The 13648-nt window shown below is 41.4% G+C and overlaps 1 protein-coding gene across 1 annotated transcript in view; it reads right to left on the reverse strand.

The window, feature by feature from the left end:
* Positions 1–13648, reverse strand: part of PGM5 (phosphoglucomutase 5) — a 190679-nt gene that overhangs the window by 50632 nt on the left and 126399 nt on the right. The window contains exons 8-9 of the mRNA XM_038527145.1: positions 4276–4411; positions 541–724 (exon numbers count right to left, since the gene is read on the reverse strand). Coding sequence (XP_038383073.1) covers positions 541–724; positions 4276–4411 — 320 coding nt within the window. The remainder of the gene's footprint in view (positions 1–540; positions 725–4275; positions 4412–13648) is intronic.

Raw genomic sequence — 13648 nt, forward strand, 5'->3', positions numbered from 1 at the left:
GAAATTGTTAAACTTGTCACTTACCTTTTGTAATAATTCTCAACCATAAATCTTCCTTTTGGGTTTTGTGGGACATATTTTCTAACTGTTTTTTCCCCCATAACCCATCTGGTTAAGCTCCTATCATTCTCAATTACATAAGGTAAGAAAAGGTGAAACATGCCTGCACCTGAGGGGGGTGCCAAGGAAAAGGGATATTTTGCCCTTGGAACCTTTTCTGAATCTGTAATGACCACCATGCAGAGGGCCTGCAGGTTGCAAACATTTCAGAAGGAAATACTGGTTTATATGTAGTATTGGCCTGTCAGTTACAAGTATAAAGAATGCTGGACAGACAGTCAGGGCCCTGTGTTCAAATGCATCCTCTACCATTAGTTAACTAGGTAGGCAACCTTCACCAAGGGCTTTCTTCTCTCCTGGCTGCAAGGCTCTCATCTGTATGATGAAGCCCTCAGAGTAGATCATCCCTAAAGACCTCTCCAACTGCTGGATACTTCAGCCCCTGGCTTTGCCTGTTCTGGTGATTTCCTAGCCAAGTACCTGTTTCTTGGTCACTGTGCCATCCACAGGGTCCACATACTCAAAGCAGTCTGTCTTTGCCACACTGTAGACATGGTTTCCCACGGCGAACTGCTGGCCGATGAAGGACTTGTCTGTAACCAGGGCCTCCAGGTCCCTCATGATGTAATATGTTGTCTTGGGCTCTAGTCCTTCGTAGTCAAACCTGGGGAGGGAAGGCAGGACACAGGGTGAAGACAAACCTAATCAGAGAGCCAGTAACTGGGTGCCCCCTCAAGATCATCGAATCATCGGTTTGGTTTTCATGGAAGAACTGCACAGAAAAGCACTGGTCCCTACTCTCTCCTACCTGGCCCATATAAGCCAGGTCCTGCACAGGAGCCAGAGTGAACTTGTAAAAATCGTATCAAATCATATACTTTCTTTTAAATCCCTCCCCAAGGGCCCATCACATTGAGAACAAGACTCTAGACCCAGGCCATAAGGCACCATGGGATCCTGGCCCCACCCACCCCCTTCAACTTTGTCCCTCTCTCACCCTTATTCCCTATGCTCCAGCCACATGGGCCTCCTGTCCAGTCCTCAAAGACAGTTTGCCCTGTCCTGCCTTTGAGCCTTTGGCATTGCTGTCTCTACCCTCAACCTGGGATACTCTTCCCTCTGACTACTCAATACCTGGCACAGTCTCTTCCATCACCTTTCAAACTTAGTGTCACCTCCAGAAAGTGCTCTTCTCTGACCATCCATTCAAGATACTTCCCTCTGTCTGCCCCTCTCTCACACCACTCTTAATATTTTGTTTGTGTATTTGTTTACTTATTTCTTATCTGCCTTTGTCCACAAGAACCATGAGCTCCAGGAGGGCAGAGACCTTATCTGTTTTGTTCTCTGCTGCTTCTAGTAAGTGATTTCTAAGCAGAGGGATGAAAGATGGGAGGAAGGAAGGAGAGAGAGGAATCAAGGGAGGTGAAGAGAGAAGGAGGAAGGGAACTCAGTGTATCATAAATCTCTCTTGGAAACTTGGAAGAAATACCACCATTGTTCCATTTTAAAAAGGTCCTTCCAGCCAAGATCATCAAATGTAACAATGGGGCTGGGAGGTGATTAGAAAAAAAAAGACTAAAAATAACACCTATCTCATTTGTTGTTGTAGGGTTAAAACACCATAATGCATATCAAGTAGTCAGTCCAGTTCCAGACACCGTTGCTTAAACCTATTAATTGATTTTATTCTTAGTCACAACCACAAAGAAATTGTAGAGTCTTTCCCAATGTCAGAGAGTCTTGACCAAGACCTAATAGCACACTTGGGCAGGGTGGGGTGCTCCTCGAGAAGGAAGTCCTCAAGGGGTATCTGTGCCCAAATGGCTACAGTGGGATCTCACACTGGGCTCCATGTAACCCAAGGACAAGATGTGGGTTCCCAGCAAACTGGAAGAAGGAAGACTTGCATCATTGTTACTACTTTCTCTTCACCCAAGATCTCTTAAGACTTTTAGTAAACATCAGGGTGTTAGCCAAAATGGGAAACATGGAATGATGCCATTTCTAGCAGTGGGTCCCCTGTCTCTGTATCGTTTAACCTCTCCCTCCTACCCAGATGTGCCCTCTTCAGCCTCAGGAACAAAATAACCAAGAATTCTCTCAGAACATTCTCCGTAGTGGATGTGTTCTGAGCCTAAATTCTCTTTAACACTAGTCTTTTGGGGGAAGATAAAGACCCAACCAAGCCAAGAGGGGGAGGAGGCTAGGATAAGAGGATTTATTAGGATACAGAGAGGTCCTGAAAGAGAACAAGAAGTTGAGGAAATCCACTAACGTGACAGATCACATTTGGTCTCTGGCTGATGGTCATCAGACCAGCCTGCCCAAATGCTCATCTTCATATACAAGCAGACTCGGGCATTTCTACCCCTTTCCTACCATGAACCACATCCCCTGACCCACCACCACAATACACTTTCAAGAAATCTTTCAATGGAGAGTTCCTTCTGGGGTCCACTCATACAAGGAAAATCATCTGGGTTCCCAGCTATGACTTTAGGCTCAGAAATAGTTAAACCAAAACTGTTTTATTATCTCTTCCTCCCCACCCCCAAAAAAACTGGATAGGAGGCATTTTATTTCACAAGGATCTCTCAACTTGTATCTGCTGGAGACTGAAAAAAAGTATTTACCTTTCATTCTACCTATTCCCTCCTCCCTTTTTATCTCTGTGATCTTTTTGGACAGAAATCTGAAACATTAGTCAATGTTCTACAAGAATTTAAATCTCCATTGCATTATATTCTCTAATATGGTATTTGTTATGAACAAAGTAATTATCATGTAAGCTCTTGGCCACAAAAAAAATGAACTATATTATAAATACACTTATCATAACACCATGTCTTCAAAACACTGGCAGAAAGCTAGATAATCATTGCACACATTATGAGGAACACATCCCTAACTCAAAGTGATCTCACTAAGCCAGAGATTGGCAATCATAACATATTTTATCAGGTTGGACTTTTTTGGAACTGCTTTGTGCAATAGAAAGGTTTGTTGTGCCAATTAGTTCCCTGGTATGCCAAAAAGGCCCACAAGAATCAGGATTTTTTTGGCACTTGTTAGAAATACTAGTACGTAAAACAAATTCCCACCTGCCTTGAGAGTATTTTATGATACAAGGAATAAGTTGAGGTGGTTTTCAGGCTATTACAACCTTTGTCTTCTTGACAAATGAGGAGCAAAGAACATGATGGCACTGTCAGCATTTCCTAGAGTACTGCAAACTGTTTTGAGCCCTATCACAGGCTTTCTTATTCTCTGATATTTATCTAAGTAAATGAGTTTTTTTAAGAGAAGAAACAATCACCTTATAAGGGAAGTCTAAAACATTCTTTCTGTGTCTTAAGCTCTTGAAATATAACCAAACATCCAAAGTAGTTAGCTGTTCATAAACAAAAGGAGGCACAATTTCTGTTTTCAATATGTAGAGAGTCTCTGAGAATACTCAAGAATTCCTTTGTCCCATAGCTATTTTCTCTACAGTTGACATCCTTTCCTACTATTGCTTCCCTCACAATCGTGGCTTGGTACTAGGAACACAAACCTAGCATATCTAGGTATATGTTTCTAGCAGGCAACCATGCCCCCCTCCCTTACTTCAAAAACAGGAAAGTGATATAAACCCCCAACGTTGAGCTCTTAGCCAATAAGCTTTTCCCTTCCTCCCTCCCAGGATAACAATTCCTTATTCTAGTCTCCTTTCACAGGGACAAATCTTTAGCAAAATCTGGGGCTCTTGAACCATGTGGCCCCTTCAGAGGGCACCTTAGACATTGCTGGGCCATTAGTGGGAAAGTAAAACAGAGGTAAGGAGAGGATGACAAAAGCAGACTGACCTGTCACAGCTTTGTCTCTGCCTCTCTTCCTTGATAATTATGGGTGCAGAACTAATAAGCAAAGCCTCTGGTTGGACTATACAACTCTCAGGGGCACCAAAGGGCTTTTAAGGTTCTTCAGTTCAGATTCCCTCTTGGAATGGCTGCCCACCTTACAGTCACTGATGAAAATATTACAGAGGAATGTCGCTAGGGGAGGGGAAATTGATGCCTTCTGGTTTGGACGTCCTTCACAGGACCCCCAACCACATCTCAGGGGTTCCAGCCTCTCTGTTCCTCAGATCGTTCTGAATGATGCCTCCTTCTGAAGGTTCTAGTCTGCCAGTTTTCTCTAAGAGCAGTTCCCCAGGGTCCTCACCCTTCTCACCTGCAATAATAGTGGCGGCCAAATTTGGCCCAGTGATCTCGGACGATTTCCTCCACACTCTGCTTCCGGGCAGCCAGAATGGAAAGCCAGACCAAGACAGCCCAGAGGCCATCTTTTTCACGAAGGTGATCAGAGCCTAAGAAAGAAAAAAATATTCTTGTATTCTTCTGAGGATCTGTTTTCTGGGTGAAAAGTAAAAGCTAAATGAACTATGAAGACCAGTTAGCAATTGAATGTTGAAATGGTTGGATATATTTATCCGTTGTGATAAATATATGTCCCATAATATGCTTGCATTTCCAAAAATTTCCAACTAAAATTCAAATAACACAAAATTACATCAAAAAATAAAATCCTGGAGGTTGTTGAAAGTACCAAAGAGCCAAGCTGACATCACATTTGCCCAGTGGTATCATTCATTCAGTCAGTATTTGGGGATCCTTAAAATATTCCAAGTGTTGGTCTAGGTGCTAGGAATACAGCACAGTGAACAAGAGAGCTCTTTATTTGTAAAGCTTGAATGCAAGTAGGTAGGGATAGGCAACAGAAAAGTACACAAGAGGAAAAGATGCATTAAATAATAACAAAGGCTGTGAAAAAAAATAAACTAGGTGATAGTGTCACAGAGTATGACAGCAGCAAAAACTATTACCTAGAGTAGTGTAGTTTATCTACAGCAGGGCTGGTGGTGGCTTTCCCAAAAGACATGTTCACCCACAACCTGTGAATGTGACCTTTTTTGGAGAAATAGTCTTGTAGATATAATTAAGGATCTTGAGATGAGATCATCCTGGATTATCAAGGTGGACCTTAAATCCAATGACAAGTGTTCCCCAAAGGATAAGAGAAGACACAGAGAAGAGAAATACAAAGGATTGGCTTATGTAAAGACAGAGATGAAGATTGGAATTATGCTGCCACTAGCCAGGGAACGTATGCAGCCACCAGAAGTTGAAAGAGGCAAGTAGGTCTTCTCCCCTAGAGTTTTTAGAGGAAGAATGACCCCACCAACACCGTTACTTTTGGATTTCTAGCCTCTAGAACTATGGGAGAATAAATTTCTGTTGTTTTAAGCCACCCAGTTTATGGTAATTTGCTATGGTAGCCTTAGGAAATGAATACAGGTAGTCGTGGTCAGCTCCACTGTGATGATGACATCTGAGCTGACAAGTGAGAGTCAGCCATGCTGAGATGTAGGGACAAAGCATTCCAAGCCAAGGAACAGCAACTGCAAAGTCCTTGATGCAGGTAAAATTGGGAAACTTAATCCTATAGCTACTCTATAGAAAGAGAGGCAGTTTATATTGTGACATTCAAACGAATGATGAGTGCCAGCTGGACAGGTAGGTTTCTGTGCAAAAAGAACCAGAAGAAAGTATGGGAGGCCCACTTAAGCACCTGTCTGTTGGCCAACTCTAAGCTCTCTTAGAAGTGAAGAAGGCCCTGAATACAAGGCACTTGCAGCAGTGTGGGGAATATGGTGCAATGGGAAAGCATGGGAAGGCTTTGGAACGAGGGTTTGAAACCAAGCTCTGCTACTTCCCACCTGTGTGAGAAGTTGTTGCAAAGTTATTAACCTTTCTGAGCCTCGACTTCTCATCTGTAAAATGAGGATATGATCAACAATCTTGTGGAGTTGTCCTACCAATTTAACCCAGTTCAGAGGGCAGGCTCGTGAGTCAGTTTGCTTATGTTCAAGTTCTAGCTCAACTACTTCCCTTTGTGTGACTTTTGCCATTCTCATTAGCAACACAGAGACGATGATGGCTCCTACCCCACAGAGTCACTGTCTGGATGAAGAGATAAAACATGATTATGTATTTAGAACACTGACTGGGTTGTCACGAGTGGTTGTTGTTGCTGTTAATCTTCTCTTTGGTAATTCACACAATAGGCCAACATGGTGCTGATTCCTTAATGCACACTGTAAAGCAGATTATTCTCCGTTATTCATATAATTTTATCCTGTGACACTAGCAATAACCATTAACATGAGAAAGGGGACTGGGACCAGGCGGTGGACCATCTCTTCTTGCAATAGAGCAATGAGAATGGACAAGAGCACTCTTCAGCTTCGGGTCTATGAAACACATATAGAAAATCAAAACGGGAGATGTGATGTCACAAAGCTGTTTAAACCTTGGAAATGGGATGAAATAACACATTCGTTAAGTTAAACATTTTTGACAACCACTCAGTGAAGCTATGAACCACTTACTCCTCTTGTAACATTGACAGTATTAAATGTTAAATGCTTTTCCTTGAAAACGAAAACACATACAACCTTGACAGGGCAGTGAAGATATTTAAAAGGAAAAATGATCAGTTTTTGGTTCTTCCTATATGCTGATCAATGATCTGCTGACGACACTTTTAGATGTCTGGTTGCAGCTGCCTCTAGGTTGAGAGGACCCTAGGCATTAATCATCACACCATGGGGTGACTCTCATCTTATCCAGCGAACTTTTCACACTGCTACAAAAATGGAAGAAGTTTGGAAGATGCTAGGTTGGCTCCATGGCTAAGTGCCAAAAAAACAAGTCTAGGAAACCCTGCCCAGTGGGATAATTTCAAAACCTTTTGTCCTTTTATAGCTAAAAAATCACTTTTATTTACTGGCTAGAGAAAAATACTCTTTTGTTTCAAAACATGGGCTTCACATACCTTGCATTTCCAGCTGGATTACATTACCTGGAGATAGAACCATTAGGTGCTATTAACTCTGTGAGATAAGATGTCATAATTCAGTGGTAGAAGAGACATAAAGTTCTTTTAGCAGGATTTAAAAAAATCTCAACCATTTGTAGCCAACTTCATAGTAGATTTGTGAGTTGGCTTGGATATACTTGCCTACAAGTTAAACATTTGCCAAAATTCATAAGGACCAATGGTCTAATAAAATGAATTGTGAAAAAGAAAAAGAAAAATAAATAAAATGAATTGTGCTCTTCACAGCTCTTGGAGGTAAGGATAGAAACACTGAGGATATAGCATTTAGATACATTTCCATCAGATGCTTATAGTATGTTGTAGAGAGAGTTTGGAGGATACAACCTTCCTTTCAATAATTCTTTAAAGCAAATGAACTATAATGCTATATCAGTGACAGGTAAATTAAATAAGAAATGCAGAAAACACAAAGGTATCAAATGAATAAACCTCACCATAAACAGTAAAAACAGAGGGGAGAGATGTTCACATTATATATTACAGGCTAATATATTTCATATTTACAAATATTTTATGAGCCAATAAGAAAAAGAGACACCCCCACAGAAAATCGTGGAAGGGCACAAATGGATAATTTTCAAGAGAAAAATATTAATAATTAAAAACATGAACAAATCTTCAGTCTGTGGTCAAAATTCATAAAATGGGGTAATATTTAGAGACTGCCAAATTAGCAAAGATCAGTTAGGAGAAGGGGAATACCTAGTACCAGTAAAGTATTAGTATAATTGTGTAGAATTTGATAACATAATCTGGCAGTAATAATCAATAGTCTTTAAAATGCCACTCAGCTTTGGTCCGAGCTCTTCTATTTTTTTAACCTTTTAGCCATAAAGACTGAAGTAGCTAAGGGAAGAGAGGAAAATTGGAAAAATAAAGGCTAATCGTTAAACATCAGGATAATTGTGGAAAATCCATCCAAAATCTTGTTTAGATGCTCATCCAATTTTCACAAATGGAATAAATCAGTTTTCCAAGGAGGAATTTTCAGTATGTTTTTGTAGCAAAATATATGTAGGTATGTCTATCTGTATGTGCACAGGTGAACAAGAGGAGGACCACCTAACCACTACCAATAGTTATCTCTGAAATGATAGAATCACAGGAGTTTTCTTCTTCTTTTGATCTATTTCCAGAAGACACATGTATTTTTTCACTATAAGACAAAAAGTTGGAGATCCTTGGGTGGCTCAGCGGTTTAGTACCTGCCTTCAGCCCAGAGTGTGATCCTGGAGACCTGGGATCGAGTCCTGCATCGGGCTCCCTGCATGGAGCCTGCTTCTCCCTCTGCCTGTGTCTCTGCCTCTCTCTCTCTCTTTCTCTCTTTGTCTCTCTCTCTCTCTCTGTCTCTCATGAATAAATAAATAAAATCTTTAAAAAAAAGACAAAAAGTTTTCAGTGGTGGGTAGAAGTTCCCATTTGAGGCCATTCAATTCCATTTATCAAAGAGCTAGTTGGGATATTAAAAGGATCGCTACCACTTATAAACAGGTGATGAACTTTGAATCTATCAATCATCTCATTTCTTCCACTGAGTAATAGCTTTTTAGAGCATAGAGACTGAATATGACCCCCATCCTTGTGGGTCTCACAGGACTTGCGATTAGGATCAGGAATGTCCTGTAAGGTTTTAGTAACTAACAAAAGGTGAGAAAAGGAAGAAGATGTGCAGCTGAACTGTCAACTTTGGCCTTGGGGGAAGCTTATTTTGTAGCCTACCTTTAGCTTCACAGCAAAATGGAATGAAAAGTATGGGGAGTCCCTGATACTCCGTGTCGTCACACAAATACAACTTCCCCCACCATCAACATTCCCCACTGGAGTGGGACATTTGTTATAACTGCTGAACCTACACTGACGCATGATTAATTCCTGAAGTCCATAGTTTATGCTAGGGTTCGCTCTTGGTGTACATGCAATGATTTTGACAAACATGACAAACTACTCTACTTTTTCCATCTTCATAGTTATGCCTTTTCCAAATTATTATATAGTTGGACTCACACAGTATGGAGCCTTTGCAGTCTGGCATCTTTCACTTAGTAATACGCATTCGAGTTTCTTCCATGAATTTTCATGGCTTGATAGCTTATTTATTTTTAGCACTGAGTAATACCAGTACAATTTTTGAAGCTTGTTCCTCTGGAAACCTGGCCACCTGGTTGAGGACCTCGCCAGGAGCTTTTAGCCATATTCCCAAAGCTCAGAAGTACCACTCTCCTTGCCTTCCTCCATCCAGGCCAGCCCAGCCCAAAGATTGGAGAAGTTGCCATCCCCACCCAGATACTAGAAAGAGGGCACTCAGGTCTATTTTTTTCTCATCAGAAATATCCCTATCCTCTCCTCCACTCCACTCAAATTCAACTTTGAATTTTCTCATTTTAAAACCATACTGCTACTTTCAGGTAGGCAGACACCAGTAAGACTAGTGGCTTCATGAAAGACAAGGGGGAACTAAAGAGCATACTCAGTCTTAAAGGGATTGTCTTTGAATGGAAATCCCAGCATAGGCAAATCAACTCAATAAAACGTCACACAAGTTCCTAACAGATTAAGTCATCTCAGCTGAGACTCAGATCAGGAACGTCCGAACTTGTCAATTAGGAAAATAGATATCATTTGCAATTTGCTGCAGGCCCCAAGCTAAAACGGCTGTTATGATTCTTAATCCAGGCTGCAAATTAGAATCACCTAACTTAAAAAAAAAAAAAAAAAAACCAAGTACCAATGCACAGGCGTCGTTCCTGACCACTAAAATGAGAATTTTTGGCAATGGGACCCAGGCATCAGTATTTTTTTTAAAGTTCCTCAAGTGATTCTCATGGGTGGCTGGGATTGAGAGCCACTATTTTAGGAGAAGAATAGTCAAAATAGGACCATGTTAGGGGCAGATTGCTTAGGGGTAGTGGATTAGGCCTCTTCCTCTATTTGTTCAAATTTGGTCCTAAATGAAAGTGACCACTGGTCTGTAGTTTGGCGGGTACCACAGGCCTTGCTCGGGTGGGTGGCTCTTGCTGAAGCATGTCAGGGATTTTCGTTTCTCCCTGCCCTTTTTGTCTGGAAAACATGTGAGGGTTTTGCCAATTTTGGGGTAACCAACTCGTCCCAGTTTGCCCAAGATCTTTTATAGCAGTAAATGTCCCACTCCCCAGAAAACCTCTCAGTCCCAGGCACGCCAGGATGGGTGGTCATCTCCTAAGAAGGGCCACTCACTTAAATAGGTCCCTGATGGTTTTTAGGATTTGTGCAGGTTCAGTACATGCACCGTTCCCGGAATCATAAATGACAGGAGGTATATGCCCTTGCTCTTGAAGGAGGATTATGAAGCACGATAAATTCCAAAATGGAATAGCAGCAAGGCACCAGACACTACTAAGTATCTCACACATCTATCATCCAATTTTCACAACTGCATAACTCCTTTTATACAAATAAGAGATGGTAGTTAGACCATTTGTATGAGGTCACACAGCAACTAGTGGCCAACCCTGTGCAGTTTGACTCTGACACCTGATGGACTTCGCTACAATCAGCAAGCCCAGGTACGATGGTGGTTCTCAGGGCTGCAGTACGCCAGAGAAAACACCCCATGTGGCCAAACTCAGGCAACCATCCTGAGGATGTGGGTCATGAATGTGCACTTCCTCCTTCTCACACAGTCAGGAAAAGTTGCCAATTTCCCTTTGCTTCTTTTCTCAGATCAATTCATCCTTCCCATTTACAAACAAAGTTTCCACTAGTTTGCCATGAAATTCTTCCCATCCTCTTTTCAGCCACTCAAGACAAGGATTTGTCTTTTTTTTTTTTTTTAAATAGTGGAGTTATAAGGGAAAATTGGGAGACACTGCCTAAAGGTGAATCTGAGATTTGAAAACCTGCTGTTGAATTGTGATGGGTTGGTTTTGGGGTTTTGCTTTTCTTCATGTCTCAAATCGCTTACTTTCAGCTTTTTAAATCTTGCCCAAAAGCAAGTCTCATGGAAAAATATCACTTTCCAATGCTTAAAAAATAAATGCTTTCAAAAAACAAATGCTCTAAAATTTTCACCAGGTGGAGAACAAAATAATTCTGTATATAAGCAGGCCAGGATATGTATATCCAGTAACAGGCCAGCTGTCTGCTCAAAAATGTAGGATGGCAGTAACTGACAAGTATAGCTCATCTTGTGCTGTGGCCAACATAGATCCCAATGACTAATACTATGTGGCAATAAATTGGATGATGATGATGATGGTGGTGGTGGTGGTGATGACAACAATGACAGTCTTTGACACAAATATACTGCAGGGCATTTGACTAATACCCTAACCATGGCAATACTCAATAAGCTCCATGAGGGAAAAGACTGTGTCTGAAATTATTCATCATTCTCTCCCTTGCCCTGGCTCATAGAAGGCATCCGATAAATATCCGCTGAATGAACAAATCAATGACTGAGTGAAACTCTAGTATGTAGCTAGATCTAATTCATCAGATTCACTTCTCACTAAAAGTAGCTAGCTAACTAGAAGCAACCTGGAAGGTTATATTGGGAAAAAAAAGTGACAGATCATCTGACTGAACACTCATGTTATAAATGAGGAAACTGAGGTCCAGAAAAGTTAAACAATCTAAGGTGGCTCAACCACATATAGAGGGGGTCAAGGTTGGAGCTAGGCTTGTCAAGTCCTAGGATTGTGCTGTTCACATGACACCATTCTCCCAAGTTCCTCGGTATTCATCCCATTCCCATCTAAAAGAATAACCTCAGGGGAGTAAATGATCCCTCTGCCTGTCTTCAAACAGGGGTAGCAGGGTCTGTGGAGCCAGTGAGATTGGGCTTGAATCCTGACTTTGTTACCTTGATCATTGGCTTGATCTTCTTCCCTAAGCCTCAGTAAGCTTTTCTGGAAAATGAAAGACCATAATGGTCCTTACTTCACTGTTGAGAAGTCTCCATGGAATAATATATAGGAGGGGTATCTATCACTTGGGAGGTGCTCAATAAATCATACATACCAGCAATATTTCATTAACATGTGCCCCCAGGGCAATCAAGCCATTCATCCGGACAAGGTGAAAGTGTAAACAATATGGTGGCCAGCCAGCTGACACAACTCCCTCACATGAGCACACCAGCACTGGAAGGTAAGGGACAATGGGACCTCCTAACTCATACATCCCACCTGTTTTTTTGTCACCGGCGCTGATGAAAACAACATGACTCCCTGAGAACTGCTCCTTGACAGGTCATAAGTTGAACCAGAAATCTCTCCAGTGGATTTAAGGTTGGCACCATATCACTCCAGGTGAGTGAGGACCTGTCACTCCAGAGTCATTACACTTTGTTTCCGTGGGGTTACCTAGTAACTAGGAGATAGCAGTTGGGGAAGCCTCCAAACACAAGTCTAAGAATTGCATCTTAAATGCCAACGGATGGGCCCCCTTGTAAGAAGTCCTTTGTAGACCTTGTGGACAAAGAAACTTGGAGTCTGTCTGTGATCCTTCATCTGTGGCTAAGTACCAGGATTTCCCGAGGATTCTCGGTCTCAAAGTGCCCTCGTTTAAGCATGCACACAGCCTCCGAGGCCCACTCTGCAGACTCAGGCATTCACACGCACCCTCTCTCACCACTTTTCAACAGCTTGGAGGATGAATTGAAGGGTCAGTGCAACTAAAACTGAGGAGGCCCCAAGAAAAGGATTTTATGTGCTGGAGACATTCTTCCCACTCCAGGTGGAGCTCTGTTTTTCCAGCACAGGGATAAGATAGTTTGTGGAGGGCCCAGAAGGGAATCTCAGTTTTCAGACTTTATGAGGAGGCTCTTGGGGATGCCAATCATGGCACCTCTGCACTCTGGCCTAGCCTAGATTGAATTGCACATGTGCACATAGCCTGTCTCAACTAGCTGGGCAGAGAAACTGCTCTCCCAGCACTGATAATGCTGTCACCACAGCCTTCTCACATCACATCTGCTACCCAGACAAATTTACACAAATTGGCCATGAATAGGAGAAAGAAATGTGATAGAACCTCAATAATCTGCAATTCACATGTCCATGGGCCTCTTTCTCTGCCCTAGAGAACAAATGTAGAGTTAGTGATCATCTAGATAGGGAATTGGCTAAAGTTTTCCTTTATTTCATCTTTTTAAAAATATACAATATTTAGTGAAATCATTATATAAAAAAGGGACAGTTAAATCTATTCAATATTTGCTCAACAGCAGTCCTGTGAACCCAATCTTGAGTTAGGAGGTACGTGGGTCACATGTAAAATATAAACAAAGGAAAAAGCATGGCTGTGAAAAATGTTATAAATTATATAACTATTAGGGGAAATAAAATGTCCTTTCATAAAGCAACTGGAGAATAAGTCAATAATATAAAACATAAGACTATACAGCAGAGAATGCCTATGTTGAAGGCTGTACGAATTTAGTACACACAAAAGATCCCTAAAGCTAGAATCTGGCCCACTATTGAACATGTGGCTCTTTACAGGTAATTGTCAGAAACTACACACACAGGAAATGAACAGGTAAATAAAACAAATTACAAATCCTTAACAGTACTTAAAATTTAAAATCTGCTCATTAACACAGACTTTGGGAAGGAATCTTCCTAGAAGCACTTTGTTAGCTATTTTTTTAATATTTTATCTA

The sequence above is a fragment of the Canis lupus genome, chromosome 1, assembly GCF_011100685.1.
Source record: "Canis lupus familiaris isolate Mischka breed German Shepherd chromosome 1, alternate assembly UU_Cfam_GSD_1.0, whole genome shotgun sequence".
Lineage (NCBI taxonomy): Eukaryota > Metazoa > Chordata > Mammalia > Carnivora > Canidae > Canis > Canis lupus.